Genomic DNA, 16,740 nt, shown 5'->3' with positions numbered 1-16,740 from the left:
ACTTAAAAAGCCTAGCTCCTTGGCAAGAAGGGTCTCATGGTCCTAATAGCCTGGTATATGGAGCTATGGTGTATCCTAATATCATATTTAGTGTTCAACTTGCATGACACCCAGCTCTATCTTTCATGGTATCTAAAAGGACTTGAGAAGAGGAAGTATCCTGTGGTACTCAGAACATGCTATTAGGTAACATATTAATAACTTCATAAAACAGTGGCAACAGGACACATTCTTTTTGCAAAGTGAAGGTTGTTTATTGCTTGTTATGATTTTGACAGGCAAGACCCAACATAGGGACTGTAATACCTACAAGGTGACCTTTACAGAATGCCTGCGTAGACTTCAACGTTGGGGTGAACTCCATGCATGCATTCTATCTTTCCGTTTTCTGGGTGAATCAGAGCCAAGCTTTCTCAGGTTTGCAGAGGCAGGGTGGGGGAACAAAGGACAAGGACAAAGAAGTTGAATGCTTGCCCTGTCATCTCCCCTCACTGCTATCCACACACACCTAAGATTCACAGGGCTCATACACACATTTTCACGTGGGGAAAGCCAAAGTCATGCATGTTGAAGAAAATCAATCATATTGTATTTTCGTATAAAATGAGATGAAAAAATAAATCTAAATACACTTTTCAAGTGTTACTCTTTAAATTCTTATATATGTTAAAGCTCTTTTCAATATATTCTACTTAGAACTTTTAAAAAATAAAGTTTCTTTTTTGGTACCTTTCATTTCCTGTGTTAGCCTTGGAAACATAAAATATATCTCACTAGAACTCTTCTGTGCAAGTAATAAACATAAATAATATTAACATCTAAGTCATAAAAAAAAGAAAGAGAGAGAGAGAGAGAGGCCATTTCAAGGTATTCACTTCTACTGCCATCAGCTGCAGTCCCTGGAAGATGCTCCTAGAAGTAGTCGGTGGTCTGCCCACTTAAGCCACACAGATCCTGGTCTGGCTGAGGTGGGCTGGGGAGGAACTCGTTGTCCTGTTTGTCCATCTGTAAACTGTTTCGAGAGAACTGTAGGATACTTCCCAGCCCACTGACCAGTGAGAAGGAGGAAATCCAGTTGAGTGAGCTAAAATTGGACAGGTTGAAAATGGATGACAAGGGGGCTGTCCTGCTGGTACTTGTGGGTTTCATCTTGGAGTCTCCAGGACACCCTTCCAGAATAGCCTCCCTTGGCACAGACCCTGGGGCCTGACCACTCAGTTCCTCCAGCAGAATGTCCTCCCTTAAGGGCATATTCATGTCCACCACATTGGGCTCCCCACTAGCCTCTGGGGAGCAGGCTGGTTGCTGCACATGCCAAGATGCCTGTGAGGTACAGTCCTGGGAGAGGGGTCCAGAGGTTTTGATGCTCCTCTGTTCTGATGATTCGGGCCTGGGTTCTCCTAGGAGGTGTCCCTGAGCAAAGGTCTCTTTTGGAGCAATTAGTTTCTTGGGAGACCTCTTGGCCAGCTGGCGCCCCAGTTGAAGTTGGGTGGGGAAAAGGTTCCCCTGCACAGCTTTGAAAAACAATCTGGAAAGAGCATATAAAAAACAGTCATCTATGGGTGGTGCCTTTGAGCTTCCTGAGACATTTACAGTACAGAAACAGGCCTGAGAAGGCTGTCTGAGATTGCTTAGGACGTGAAGGACACTGTCCCTCATACCCACCTGGGAAGCAGTGCAGCGACAGGTGCTATGAGACAAGTCAAGTAAAACACGGGGTCGCCCAGTAATGTTTGCATAGTCCAATAAGGGTTGGATGGAGGATAACATGTTGCACAAGAAGCATTGTAAATCAAAGCCACAGTGAAAAATAAAAGGATACTGAAGCCACAAGCTATCCAGTTAAGCCAGGTCTAAGGGAGAAAGAGAAAGGGTATTTATGTCAACAAAAATGCACTGGTCATCCATCAGTGGGTAGCTGTTCTAAGAGCCTCTTGAAAACACAGTTCTATGGCATAGGCAGCCAGAAGGGCTTGATGAAGCCTTTGGCATATATGGACCAGCCTGGACACATCAGGGAGATGAAGTCAGGAGTATGATAAGTGCTACCCAGGTGAAGACACAAGTCAGGATGCAGCATGCAGTTCCCACACTAGGGGCTTGAGTACATGTGAAGGGCCCATGTGTTTGTTTCCCTTCTCCATGGTAAAACTGGCTTTGCAGTCACCTGTCTGCTCAGAAATCCTCTAGATGTCATAGAATCTTTCTGGGAATATGGGGCCCTCAGCACCAGGACCCCTTGGGATCATGCCCACAGCTCTTACCCAGGTCTTGGTTTCAATACCCAGGTGCAGAAGGAAGGTGAACAGTGCGATTGCCGTGATGGGAGTTCCCCAGGTGAACACATCTGTGTCTGAGTCATAATAGGCCTGAAAGACAGTAGTGTCCTGTATCTGTGGGTCACTGGATGAAGCTGGTGAGAAAGACTGTCAGGTGCCAACTTACCAGGTAAGGAATGAAAAAGCAAACCAGGCTCTGGAAGGCAGCATCAGCCATATTTAACCAGAACGTGCGTGGTCGATACTCCTAAAACACAAAAAAAGCACAGAGATTAAAGGGAATTGCACATCTCTTCAAATGATGTCTTCCAGTATCAACAAGGCCATCAATGTACAAGATAAGCACCCCAGGGCAACTTGCTAATTCAGGACTTTGGCAAGTGATGCGAAAAGTCCCTATACCAGTCTCAGTCCCAGAGGCTGGGTAAAAAACAAAAAAACACTGCACAAGTGTCTGGAGAAGCTTCATCTATAGCTGAGTCAATCATTGAGAGGATTTGTCCACAAGACCAGCTACTCTAGTTCTAGGTCGACAGCAGACAGATAAAGTCACTTCCCAAATCTTATGAAGGAGCATTTTTAAAATGATTTATTTATCTATTTGTGAGAGAGCAGGGGGAGGGGCAGAAAAAGAGAATCTCAAGCAGACTCCCTGCTGAGTATGGAGCCCAATGTGGGGCTCAATCCCAAGACCCATGCTGATTATGACCTGAGCCGAAATCATGAGTCAGACCCTTAACTGACTGAGCCACCCAGGCACTGCTGATGGAGCATTTTCCTACAGTAGGCATAGCACCTCAAATTCTGGACATCCTGCTCCAATTTGAGGTCTTCCATACCTACTTTGTCAGGGTATGTGTTGCTGACCCCTTTGTTACGGGGTCATTTGGAATGTTTCTTAAAAGTGAGTCTTTAAATTAAGATCATGTAAGTGTTTAATGTTAAAAAAGCTGTACACTGAGGGCAAAAATGACCTTGATATGGACTGATCAAGCCTTCATTTACTGGGGAACCAGATTTGTATTTGACTCTGAGTTCCTAAGCAGCTGGGCTGGTACTGGCCTGTAGGAAAAGTAGATTGGACTGAATGAACATTTACTGAGCATTTAAGAAAGTGCTGGCGAGGCCCCTCTTTCAGTCTCCTAGCTCCATAAGACACACTATTTGTGTTTTGTTCCCCGGCAGCCCCAGCCACTGGCTGAGTACAGGAATTTCTCCAGTGACAGGTAATAAGCAGAGGCCTTCCTCATCTGCCTGAACCTCAGTTGGCTGCACCCCACAGCCCCACCCCTGCTGCCTGACTCAGAGGGAACCCAATGTCAATGAAGGTAATCAGGGCAAGCCAACTCAAAAGTAAACAAATTCTAAATCAGACACTGTTATAAGAGATAGGGAGTTCCTTTCCCTCTGCAAATATATGGTAATTCCAACTAACAAAGAGAAGAATTTAGAGGGCTTACTGTAGGAATAGCTGGTAATTAGCATGTCAATCTACGCAGTGAATTGATGTAAACATGTATTTATATCTGTTTGTATTTACTTATTCTCTCAATGGTTTCCCTATGGGTTTATCTTCTGGTTAACTCCCATTCAAAAGAAACCACATTTTGAGGGGGTTGTTTTAGAAAAATCCCTGCTCAGGAGGCAGTGATCCACATAATTCTGACTTTCAATCCAAGTGAACTTTCCTTGGGCTCCTGGAAACTGTTGGTGTAGAGACTTTTCACATCACTATACTTTTTCTATTAATCTCGCCCCCCCCCCCTTTTTTTTGAGGTAAACTGATACACAAAAACCTCACACATTTAATGTATACATCTTGATTGGTTTGGACATATGCATATACCATGATCACTCTAACCAATACACTCTCACTCTACTTAATACACAGCACAATCAAGTAGAGAGAATCCATTTTTTAGCTCCTTCTTGGTCATTTTCCAAAATTTTAACAATTTCTCTCAGGGTATCCATGTAAAAGGAAGTGTGGACACTTGCACTTTCTGTAAGGCGAATGTGGAGGGTGGGGGGACCACGAAATAGGAGTTGGGAGCAGGAGGGGAGCCTCACCTCCATGTTCTGGCCACTCTTGTAGAGCTGTGGTGCAGTCAGTAGTACATCAGCTGGCACGTCCTTGTCCAGTACCCCAGTCACGAGCTGGGGAAGTGATGAGAAGAGCAGATTAAAGAAGATCAGATACCACTGGTCAATCATGGCAGATGCAGAGAAGCCACAGTAAAACTGGAACCAAAACAGGAGGCCCACGAACATCTGAAATCAAGAAAGGCAGAGTGGGGACAAGCAATTCTTAACTGTCTTTGTAGATTCGCATCCAAAGGAGGTAGAGGTTTTGTAGAATTTGTCTATAAGGACTAAATCTATAGGCAGAAATCTTCTCCAAAGACAGCCCTCCAAAGCTGCCCTCTCTCTTCCTCTTCATTCCCTTGAGCATGAAGGGGAGATGGGAATTCCCAAGGACAGCCCATGGAGAAGTGACACTGGCACCGGCTCACAAGAAATGCAGACTGGGTGGAATAGCATTTATTGAGCACTTATGAAAGTGCTGGCTAAGCCCTTCCTGACAGTCCCTTAACTTCACAGGACAAATTCTGTACCATGCTCCCATGGCCAGTTGAGGAGATGAGGTCCAGCTGAGTATAGAATTCCCCATAAAGGTCCAGCAAGGTCTAGGGTTGCTCATACATCTTCTTCCCTAGTAGCTCTCCTCTGTGATCCTAAATGAAACCTACCTATTCTACATCCCAGATCTTACCTCTCTGTTTTGTTACATACTATTTCTGATAATTAACCATGGACAATTATTGACTCCCATGGCAGGGAGGACATATATAAGCACAGCAGCAAAGTCAATGATGATACCAACATTGTTGCCTTGACCAAGCCCAGGTATCTACTGGGTACTCTGCTTGCAGGTGAGGTATAGTATTATGACTGGTTCTTAAAGCTACCCCTGCTTTGCTAAACAGGAAAGTGAGCAGAAGAGAAGTTGAACAGCCTCTTCAGCTCAGTAGGAGGAGTTGGGTGGATCCCGTATTACTTGATCACTAAACATCAGTGGCTTACTGCATTTACATGGGGGCATGGCAATTTAGCAATGACAAAGCATTTACACTTATTAACTGTATACTTTGGCATAGATCATTTAACGCCCTTCTGTCTCAGTGTCCTTATCCATGAAATGGGCATCCCAATGGTACTTAGCTCTGGGTTGTTGTGAGGATTCATGAACTTATGCATTTAAAGTAGTCACGAGGTCTCCTTGTACACTGTAGGTACTTATGATTTATTGTTTTTACAGAGGGTCATAGAGCTACTTCCTCTGAGGCTCAAGCAGGGCCAGAGTGCTTACTCCATTAAGAAAAAGAACACTCATGCCCATGATGTTAAATGACTTGACTACAGTCATCGGTCATCGGTCATCGTAGGAGTAATAAACCTGACTTGGCCTGGAGGGCATGGACCCTCCCAAGGACAGGAGGGCAGGACACTCCCAGGTGGAAGAATATTCTCTGCTTGGGACCACAGGTAAATGGCCTGGGTTTTGGTTCTCACCTTGGCTCAGTCACTTCTCTGAACTTTGGTATTTGGACCTGAAATTGGCTTGGTCTGAAGATCAGAAAAAAAAAAAAAAAATGACACATATGCTCCAAGTCTTGTTTCAATCTATGACTTAATGCGACTTTTCCCTTCCACACTGAAAACTGACAAACTTGGGTTTTTCATTGACTTTCTTCCCTTGTCACTCCCACAGCTGACTTCTCTCACCCACCCCACAGGCTCTGCATAATGAGTCATCAGTGAGCAACTGGAGTCAAGAGAAAGAGGAGGAGAAGTACTTAGATAATTGAGATTTTTTTTTTCCTGTAGTACCAAAAGGCCTTCTTCCCAAACTACTGTTGCTATGGAAGCTTTTTTCTCTGTTCTTTTTCGGAAAGGAAGACCAACTTACTCCTAAAACTAATGAATTCTCACTTTGGGGGGCAGGGTAATTGTCCTTGCACTTCTCAACTAGATTAATTGCTTGTGAACAGAGACCCTGCATCTTATCTGGACTAAAGACAGACACCCCCTCTTCTCATGCCCTCCCTGAGGACAGATTCATCATGGCAGGCAGCAGGCTGTGCCCATTCAGGTGGCTACTCTGCACTCATTTGCAACTGAAATGCTGAATTCCACCCCCCCCCCCCCCCCCCGCCCACTCCCTCCCAAGATGGTAAAATTTTCATGAGGAATTATGGAGAGAGGAGCTCAACTCTCATGTTTTGTTTTCAAATAAAGGAAATAAAACCCCTAGAGACCAAATAACTTGCTCAAGATTGCATAGAAATTAATGACAGAAACAGAGCTGGGGGCCCATCTGCCCTGCACCACTAATCTATACTCAGGCATCCATCTACTTCTTTGGTAACTGAGAACCTCTAGGTTTGCAACTATATGTATGGAGGCCTCAGCTCTGGGGATGCAATGCCAGGAGACTGTGGGGAGTAATTGGCCAAAGGCCAAGGGTGGTGTGGCACAGACTTCCTTGGATAGACTCCCAGGCAGAACCTAATCAGAATTAATTTCCAGGACCCAACAGATCAAAATGCCATGATTGGTGCTGAGTTTCTGAGTATTCATTTGTTAGAAGACATTTTGAAAAATGGATGAGAGTTGGGATCCCTGGGTGGCACAGCGGTTTGGCGCCTGCCTTTGGCCCAGGGTGCGATCCTGGAGACCTGGGATCGAATCCCACATCGGGCTCCCGGTGCATGGAGCCTGCTTCTCCCTCTGCCTGTGTCTCTGCCTCTCTCTCTCTCTCTCTCTCTGTGTGTGACTATCGTAGATAAATAAAAAATTAAAAAAAAAAAGAAAGAAAAAAGGATGAGGGTGAAGGGCAAGAGGTTTGGAAAAAATAGATAGGTCTAAATCTCCAGAACAAACAAGGACATGACCAAGAGGTGCACTGATGGCAGTTTAGAGTTAGCATGGAGAGTTTTTAATGGAATTAGAAAAAAAAAAATATATATATATATATACACATATGTTTTAATTTATTGTATTTTATTTATTTAGAAGAGTATAGGATGATCTTGACATTGTAGCATCCAATGTGGTAGATTTGTGGGACTACCCTGAAAGATCACTTACCCCAAGAGTTTTTTATTCCTTATTTGTACATTCAGCCACAAGCTATTAGAGACAAGAGCAACAAGTAGCAACTAGCAACTTCTTAGCAGTCCATCACTTATCTAGAGGTAGAGCAGGGTTCTAAAATGGCCATGGAATCCATCCTGGAGGGCTATGGAGAAAGACACCTGTCTGCCAAGGACTTAGTAATAAAAGATCTAAAAGTTATACATTAGGATCTACATGAACCGGAATAGGGCCCAGGATTAGAGTCTCTGGAGACAGAATTGTATTCAGCCAGGCCTGCACATTAACTCACTGGAGGGTCAATTATAGACCAAGCTCGCCAGAAGGTGACACATCTGCCTTGCCAGCACAGGAGAAAGTGGGGAAGGCCCTGCTGGTGGCCCTGTGTCTTGGGCCCTGTGTCCTGACCAGGGGACTCACACACTTGGGCCAGTGTTGGTATTGCAATCATAACATGACCAAGTGTTCTCATTCACATTCTAGCACTGCCAATGCACTTCTGCTTATCACTGGATTTCCTTGTCTGCTCTACAGAGAGCACTGATTAAAGGATTCCTATCTGTGGACACTTCACCAGTCTACTCCTAGGAAACATTAACAGAGTGGTTAAGAGTGAGGAATCTGATGAACTGGGGTCAAATGCCTTGACTACTCACTAGCTGTGTGACCTTGAATGGACCACTGTAACTCATGATTCCCCCACTTCTTATTATAAACCACTAAATGGACATTCTTGTTTGATCAGTCTGTTTCCACAACCTTCTCCCTTAGGGGTGCAACTAACCTTCATGTGCCTGTGAGTTAGACTTCTGAGCCTATCGGGTGCAAGGCCAGGCCAGGCCCAGGGTAAGTTCACAAAGGTCAAGGGGAATGGAACCAACAGGAAGCTCTGGGATGGTCAGATGACTACATTCAGGTGATGGTTTGACGTAGCTCAGGCTTTTTTATTAAAAAACCTAGAAACCAGAAATGTCAAATACCTACTGTATTTTTGTAGAAGAAGTACAGCACCATATTGGCAAGTCGGGAATAGCACCAATGTCCGTGAACAATTAAGAGTCTCTCAAGGTATCGGAATCTTGGCACTGCGAAGTCGCTGGCCATCACTGCCTTGAAAGGGAAAGAAGTTCCTTTATCAGTGATACGTTACGCCGTCTAAAATCTGTCATATCTCTCCCAAATACAAGGCATGGAGAAATTCAGTTTCAAACACAATGTGCATGTGACAGGCCGAGGCTAACTTTACCTCTGTTTCCCTTATTATTTCCTTCAATTAAAAAAAAAAAAAAATTTCAACAAGCACTCTAGTTCAGGGATATCATTTTACAGAATTCATTTAAGATTTCAAATATATGTTCTTGATTTTTAAAAGTTTTTGTGGGCAGCCCTGGTGGCACAGTGGTTTAGCACTGCCTGCAGCCCAGGGTGTGATCCTAGAGACAGGGGATTGAGTCCCACGTCGGGCTCCCTGCATGGAGCCTGCTTCTCCCTCTGCCTGTGTCTCTGCCTCTCTCTCTCTCTCTCTCTCTCTCTCTCTCTGAATAAATAAACAAATAAAAATATTTAAAAGTTTTTTTTTCATGCTTTCTTCAAGCAAAACAAAAACAAAAACAAAAAACAAAAACCCAAAAAACAAAAAACAATAAAACCCAAGCCCAGAAATATACACAGTTTCCCTGCTATTCTCCACCCTCCAGTTTTATTCATATTAGGATCTTAACTCAAAAATGAGCCAAAGCTGCACCTTTTCCTTTTGTATGGATCAGATACAAGCAGTTGGCCATCCTGAGAGATGTGTTTTGAGTACTTATCCTCAGGAGCCACAGGTGATAAGCAAAGCCATGGCTCTGCTGGCCTTCATATAACCCAGTCCTAGGAAGCTGCAAAAGGGCAACGGGTGTCCACTCCACCCAGAAGGGAGTGGGGACAGCAGGTTTCCTCCATGGAAAGGGCAGATGACTAGGGGCAGAAGCATCCCCTCACTTCACTAGTATCATGCTCTATACAATTAAACTAAGTGGACCAGACAAATGCCATCAAAATGACACCTTTTGTACCCAAAATAACTCAGAACCTACCATATAATGAATTTTTCTATTTGAAAAAAAAAAAAAAGTCAAAGAAAATGTCAGGAAAAGACAGATTTCTGCTTATTTTTGGAGAATTGTTCTACACAAAAATGTAAGTCTGCTTTTAAAATTCAACTGATTTCCCTCTAATCAAATAACTCCTTGAAAAGAGTTAGATTATGCTTGATGCAGTCGCTCTGGTGGAACAGAATAATGTCATTAGACATGACAGAAAAGTGTGAAGCCTTTGAATGGTCTTCTTCCTAAGCCAAAAGTTAAGGACTCGAGTTGGGATGCACAGTATTCAAAGCAAATACTGTTTATATACCTCTTCCTGTCAATACTGGGGTTTGAAGGCTTTGTGTACTCCTTTCCAGCCTTCTGCCACTCCTTCCCACCTCCAAATTTAGGCCTAAACCCACTGTTTGTCTCTTCAATAAGGTGGTCTTCCAAAATGCTCCCAGCTAGATTAGATCTTCCTATGAAATACTCAACACCAAGACCAGTGTTTCTCTTTGATAGCATTTATTACAATTTTAACTATTTGTGTACATTTAAAATATGTACCCATCTTCCCAGCTTTTCTGGACATTCCATGAGAGCTAGGTTAGTAGATGTTGTTATCACCCTGTACCCTGACTTCCCAGTTGTGCTTGGCCCCATGGGGTGCTCAATAAACACAGTGGACCAGATGACCCCATGAAGACCAAGCTTCATGGAGATGCAGGATCTCCTTTGCCTAACTGGGATAAGCTTCCCACCTTGGCTAAGCTGGGGAGCTCCAAACACCCTTACTCATTCTTGATGACTGTGCTCAGATTCCTAGTGTCTGTGTTATCACAGCATTCCACAAAGTCCATCTTCCAAAGTACTCACCTTTGCTTACTGGATTGACTAAAATGCAAATAGGGAAATATCCCCTGGGAACCTGAGCACTTGGAACAGGAAGGAAAGGTATCAGGCCTTACCATCATCTTATATAATGTATCCTCAATAAAAAGTATAGCTTTAAAAAAAAAAAAAAAAAAAAAAAAGTATAGCTTTAAATAAATGTGGAACTATCCAAATACATCCTACCTAGAAGTTATACCCACACAAAGCTTCATCTTAGTATGTGCCCTATCATTTAGCTGTTCCCATCACTTTTCACATGGTTTGAAGTGTACATCTGCACTGGCCCTGCCTTGGGGGAGTGAGCAGTGAGGGTAACTCAGTCCCCTCCCCATCCACATATCTGGGAGTCTTTCATACAAAATATATTTACTCGGTGCGTTTCTCTGTATATGCTATATACAGGCACTGCCTTGGTCAGCTCTTCACTATGGGAAACAGGTACAGTGGAGGTAATGATGAAAACATCAGAATGAACCAATAACTTTGTTCACCTATTCACTCCCCATGCATACAGTGTTAAAAGGCCAGGATGAGTCCAACCCTGGGCTGCATTTTCAATTCTGTGGAAGAACTAAAACTACACGAGTAATATAGCACAGTGACTCGGGTCAGATAAGGGCAAGAGGAGAGTAAGGTACATACTGAGGATGGGCCAAGAGGAACTACTGTGTTTCTAGCTTGGGACTTTCCAACTTACTGTTATTTTAATGTCAGGTAAGAAAACTAATGAGTTCTGCATCAGCCTTGGCACATGTAAATGTTCCTGAACAATTATTGATCGCATCAATGATTAAATCAACCAATGACTAAATGGTGACCAACATCTGGATTTTTAGAAGGATTAGAAGGAAACTAGATACGTGTTCTCTAAAGTCTCCACCAAGTTAAAAAAATATGATTCAAAGTTAATCAAATGTTGGAAATTGTTGTAATACTGCATCTAGTACAAAGTTATTTTTAATGAACTCAGTTGTTCAACATCTAAATCACATGCTGAGGACCAACCTAGTGACAAATGAAAAAGGCAGAGATAAATTTTCATGTGAGTCAAGATGGCTACATTCCATTTTTATAGTGATACCAAGTTCCAACAGTCCTACAGCAGAGTCATTTTTTTACGTGGTATCCCTAATGTTCAGAAATAGTAAATCATGCCTTCTTCCAAGGATGAGCCATAAACAGCCGGAGAGAAGGTGATGACTCACCTTGCCTCACTCTGTGCCACTTATTTCACAAAAATCTGCTTACAGACCTAGGCAAAGCTATTTACTGCTTCATAAACATGAAGAACTAGCCATTATACCTTATCTTCTACTACTGGCTTAGCAGAAGGTGAGCATCATATTGTACTGAAGGCCAACCCTTTAGCTTTGTTGGAAAACAGTAGGCCACTTGGTCATATAGGATAGCCCGGATCAGTCTTTACCTGCATGCCCTCCTGGCCCGAGATTCCCACACCCACATCTGCCACCTGGATCATGCTGACATCATTGGCTCCATCTCCTAGAAAAGCACAGATAGAAGAATTGTTTGAGTTGGGATGCACAGAATCAAAGGGCTTGATGGATCTTCATGGGGTCCCTACTGAGTCCTGTGAAAGGGTCATGGGGATGAGTGAGGAAGAGGCAGCGCAGAGTCTGCCCTGGGAAAATTGAGTAAAGCAGTCAGAACAAACATGTTGTGAGTTTTGGAACTGCCAGTCACATCAAGAGATATTTCAGAAAGCAGGCTAGCATGGTTACCATTTTGTTTAGTACTCACTCTACATTATTGGCTCACATAATTATAGTCTTTAATACAGTGTCTGTCATAATAAAGATGCTATCATCATCATCATCATCATTACTTATGGAGCTCTAGCCTTTATCATATGTAGAACATATCAGTAAAGACTATTCTAATTCATGCTCACATGAATGGCTTTCTTATTTTTATTTTTTAAAATTTATTCATGACAGACACAGAGAGAGAGAGAGAGACAGAGACACAGGTAGAGAGAGAAGCAGTCTCCATGCAGGGAGCCAGATGCAGAACTGGACTCCAGATCTCCAGGATCACACCCTGGGCTGAAGGCGGTGCTAAACCACTGGGCCACCGGGGCTGCCCCATGAACAGCTTTCTAAACTGAACAAAAGAGGTTAAATTCTGCCTAGCAAACTGTATAGCTCTTTTTGTATGCTGCTTACCAGCTAGGTAATCAGGTAAGGTAAGGTATTGTGCTTACCTTTGGGCCCTCTAAACCTGTGATAAAGAAGGACTTCTAGGGTAGCCCTGGTGGCTCGGCGGTTTAGCACCACTGTCAGCCTGGGGTGTGATCCTGGAGATCTGGGATTGAGTCCCACATCAGGCTCCCTGCATGGGGCCTGATTCTCCCTCTGCCTGTGTCTCTGCCTCTCTCTCTCTGTCTCTCATGAATAAATAAATAAAATCTTAAAAAAAAAAAGGACTTCTATTTACTCAGTGAAGCTGCTGACAGAAAATGGTTAGGAACACAGGACATAGGTCAGAGATCTCATCACCTTCGGGGAAAAGCATGCATAGACTTAAAGTCATTGTCACTTGGGAATAGGGCAGAAGGGCGCAAAACACAGAGTACCTCCCAGGTTTCAAATATACAAAAAGTGCAGATATACAAGTCAGAGTAATTTATAACCTAGCTACAGGAAGTCTCTGTCCTGTGATATTTTTTTCTATTCTTTATTGCACTGGACCCAACATAAGTATTTAGTCAATATCTGTCAAGTTGAAATTCTGTGAAATAGTTAACAATTTCTGCAGCTTTTCCCAGAATGTCCCAATCAAAGTGAGATATGGCAGACAACAATGTTCTCTCTACATTATTAACCATTGGACACTGGGGACAAGGTGCCATTAATGCTTTCACTCAAGATCAAGAAATGAGCTAATGGGGGATCCCTGGGTGGTGCAGCGGTTTAGCGCCTGCCTTTGGCCCAGGGCGCGATCCTGGAGACCCAGGATTGAATCCCACATCCGGCTCCCTGTATGGAGCCTGCTTCTCCCTCTGCCTGTGTCTCTGCCTCTCTCTCTCTGTGTGACTATCATAAATAAATAAAAAGGGGATCCCTGGGTGGCGCAGCGGTTTGGCGCCTGCCTTTGGCCCAGGGTGCGATCCTGGAGACCCGGGATCGAATCCCACATCAGGCTCCCGGTGCATGGAGCCTGCTTCTCCCTCCGCCTGCCTGTGTCTCTGCCTCTCTCTCTCTCTCTCTGTGACTATCATAAATAAATAAATAAATTAATTAATTAAAAAAAATAAATAAAAAATTTTAAAAAAAAAAGAAATGAGCTAATGTTCTAATGGGTCATTACTTTCCCTTTCTCTTTTGAGTCTATTTTGTTTTTCTTTTCTTTCTAACCAACTAAGACTTTACCTCCATTTTTTTTTTTTTTTTTAATAAATACCATACACCAGTGATTCCATGGCTGACCCAGGCACTGAGCAGGCTGTGAAAGTGTAGTTAATTCCTCCATGTGTTATGACAGCCTTACCCAGGGGGTATGATCCTCATGCTACCAGAGAGGATCTCAGAAAAGCCTGTATCCAGCCTGCACAGTCCTCAGCACCCACCTCAACACTTGCTAAGGTAGCTCTGTAGGCCAAGGCAGACACATAAGAGTTAAGGTGGGACTAAGATAGCCTCCCTTGAAAGGGGTCCACCCCTTGGGCCTTCCCATAGCTTGGACCAGGGAGTCATAGCTAAACATGTGTTCACTTCTGTGCTCATCTCACTCTCCACAGCTGCTATCACAGTCCTCAGGATGTACAAGGCTGTCTCCATGACAACCACACTAAGGCCATCTCACCTCAGACCCAGGCTCTACCAGCTTCAATTCTGTCCTAATGAAGCATCCCATGTGAGAGGGTAGCAATCCCCATATCAACAAGGTGAGGCTGTCACAGATCTTTTGCAGAAAATACTATAATTACTATTGATTGGTGAGATCCAAAATCTCACCTAGGTATGGATTCTATATTCAGGGAGACCAAACTTTTTGATATCTGGGAGTCAAGATCACCCCTTTCTCCAGGCTACCTCACCAGCAAGTGGTGCTGCTGAGTCCCCAAACCTGGCTGGAGGCTGGACCCCAACCAGATGTGGGTGGGGATGAAACCCTCAGAAGAGGTAGGTGAGGACTATTGAGCATTGGAGAGGAGCCTAGAAGGCTCTCCAGGCCAACAGTCTTCAAGGAAAGATCACCATTAGATGCACGGTCCTTAAGGAAATGATGTAAGACTTAGCAACTATTCACATGCTTATGATGGACTCATTTAATTACATGCTTGTCTTGGAAAATTAGTAAAGTTCAAAGGATAAGAGGTAATGGGGATTCTGATCATCATCAAGTCTCTGGGGTTTTGCAGTACTATGGAGTCTTGGACTCCAGTTGGCTCATGGTGACCAGAAGCACCTGCAAAGGGCCTTCTTCTTCTTCTTCTTTTTTTTTCTTTTAGGGCCTTCTTTTTAAGGTGTTCTGAGATAATGCTTAGCTTGCAGGGCTCTGCTATGGCAGAGGCTGCCTGGGATAGCAGATCTTTAGTCTCTTGTCTCCCAAGAAAAAGTATAAGCTCTGTTTTCTTAAATCTACCAGCCTTTTATATATATAGCTTTAATTATTGTACCATTTTTGTGGTTTTCAAATCTATGTTTTATATTTCGACCAGGCTGCTTATTTTATTGCATTGGGTGTGATTTTATAAACAGTAAGAAGAACAAGGAAGTGTTTCCATATCTTATAGTATAGAATAGAAGAAGTGAAAAGTCCAAAATGTGTCAGAGGAAGCAGCTGCATAAGATGGGGGCTACTCATTTCACAGGGCCCTGCCTGGCTGGCCTGGATACTTGCCTATGGCCAGGGTCATGGCCTTGAGCTTGCTTCTGACTAGTTTCACCACCATACTCTTCTGCAGAGGTGTCGAGCGACAGCAAAGAACTGACCGACACTGCTTAGCGAGAAAGAGAAATTTGTCCTCTAGGTTTTTGTCAAGGGCGTAGGCCAGACTTCTCCCATCGATCACGAGGCTCGGGCTGGGGCCAGAGGTGGTGGATGTGGAGGGTGGGCATAGAGGGGAGAACCCCACGCTCACGTTGCCTTCAGTCTTCTGAGGGGCACTGCAGGGGCTCTTGGACTTCACATAGTGTAGGCACTGGTCTAGCAGGGCTGCACAGGCCTCCTGAAATGGACACGAGAGGAAGCGCAGTTCACTCAGCTGCACCACAGATTAGGTTACCTACCTCAACACTGATAGTTTGATAATCTCAAGGGCACCAGGTTATAGACGCTGCCCAGAAGAGAACTTAGTTGAAGATGATTTTCCACATTGAAGATGAGCTTGTCTAGGGTTTTGATAAGATTCCACTTCGTTGCCCATCATACCGTGTGGAAGTTAGACTAGATTATCCTTACATTGGAATGCCTGACTATACTGTGGCTAAACTGCTGGCTGGTTAGGCTGAGGGGGCCTTGTGTGCACTTCTCTATGCTTCTCTGAGGCTTTTATTCAGTCATTCTTATTTACTTGTGAGGTACAAAACCCTTTAAAAGTCCTTGTGATGATTATCCTCTAAATAAGTGTAATTATTATTGTTTCCCTAAGCTCTCCAGTCGACCAGGGAAATAAATATTTTAAGAAGCATAATTTTTGAGGCTTTTATTGGCAATACCCTTCCAAAACTGTACCTGAATTCCAGAGACAATAGGAAAAGTTATTGGGGACACTGAAGGGTCGGAGGACATAAAAGACATGGCTATTTCTGGGAATAAACACACTCCAGAGAAGGCAAGTGGTTCTGGGCCCTTTATGGAAAGTGAGTCCACAGGGTAAGCAACCAATTTCCTACAATGGACTCTGGAAATTCAGTTGTGTTAAGTAGATGCTTACTGAGGACTTTTTGTATTTAGAAAAGTAAGTAAGAGAAAAGAAAAGAAGACTGAGAAGACAGAGTTACTGGTCTTCAAACAAATGGGAGGAGCTGAACATACACACGATCACAGTATAGACTAGGATGTGCCAAAGTGTTACAAGATAATGAAGAGGGAGAGATATGCTTTCAAGGTGGGGTTGGGAGTGGTAATAACTGAAGTAGGGCTGGAAGAGGATGTGGGATCTCATCGTACAAACACTCTGAGTTTCCTTGGGCTAGCACAAAGCACTGCTAAAATTGGAGTAAGCACATCCACCCTGGCTCCCCCACTGAATGCAGGTATGGCAGCCAAACAGAATTCATTGGGCAACTGTTTGAGGACTTTGAAAATAAATAGTAGCTGTTGGACTGGGGAGGAAGACCATTATTCTAAGCACACTGGACAGGTGAGTGAGT

At 43.7% G+C, this 16,740-nt stretch overlaps 1 protein-coding gene across 4 annotated transcripts in view; it reads right to left on the bottom strand.

Moving 5' to 3' along the window:
• Nucleotides 1-232: 232 nt before the first annotated feature.
• ATP10A (ATPase phospholipid transporting 10A (putative)) overlaps nucleotides 233-16,740 on the bottom strand; it is a 186,425-nt gene continuing 169,917 nt past the window's right edge. For 2 of the 4 annotated variants that reach the window (XM_041753670.1, XM_041753671.1), the window contains exons 14-21: nucleotides 15,266-15,593; nucleotides 11,826-11,902; nucleotides 8,421-8,546; nucleotides 4,350-4,550; nucleotides 2,446-2,526; nucleotides 2,265-2,369; nucleotides 1,666-1,853; nucleotides 233-1,528 (exon numbers count right to left, since the gene is read on the bottom strand). In XM_041753670.1, the coding sequence (XP_041609604.1) occupies nucleotides 913-1,528; nucleotides 1,666-1,853; nucleotides 2,265-2,369; nucleotides 2,446-2,526; nucleotides 4,350-4,550; nucleotides 8,421-8,546; nucleotides 11,826-11,902; nucleotides 15,266-15,593 (1,722 nt within the window). In that variant the 3' untranslated portion in view covers nucleotides 233-912. The remainder of the gene's footprint in view (nucleotides 1,529-1,665; nucleotides 1,854-2,264; nucleotides 2,370-2,445; nucleotides 2,527-4,349; nucleotides 4,551-8,420; nucleotides 8,547-11,825; nucleotides 11,903-15,265; nucleotides 15,594-16,740) is intronic. The other 2 variants (XM_041753673.1, XM_041753672.1) reach the window with 2 other exon arrangements.

This window comes from Vulpes lagopus, chromosome 4, assembly GCF_018345385.1.
Source record: "Vulpes lagopus strain Blue_001 chromosome 4, ASM1834538v1, whole genome shotgun sequence".
Lineage (NCBI taxonomy): Eukaryota > Metazoa > Chordata > Mammalia > Carnivora > Canidae > Vulpes > Vulpes lagopus.
Note: the sequence above shows the minus strand (reverse complement) of the source record. Positions and strands in the feature narration are given on the sequence as shown.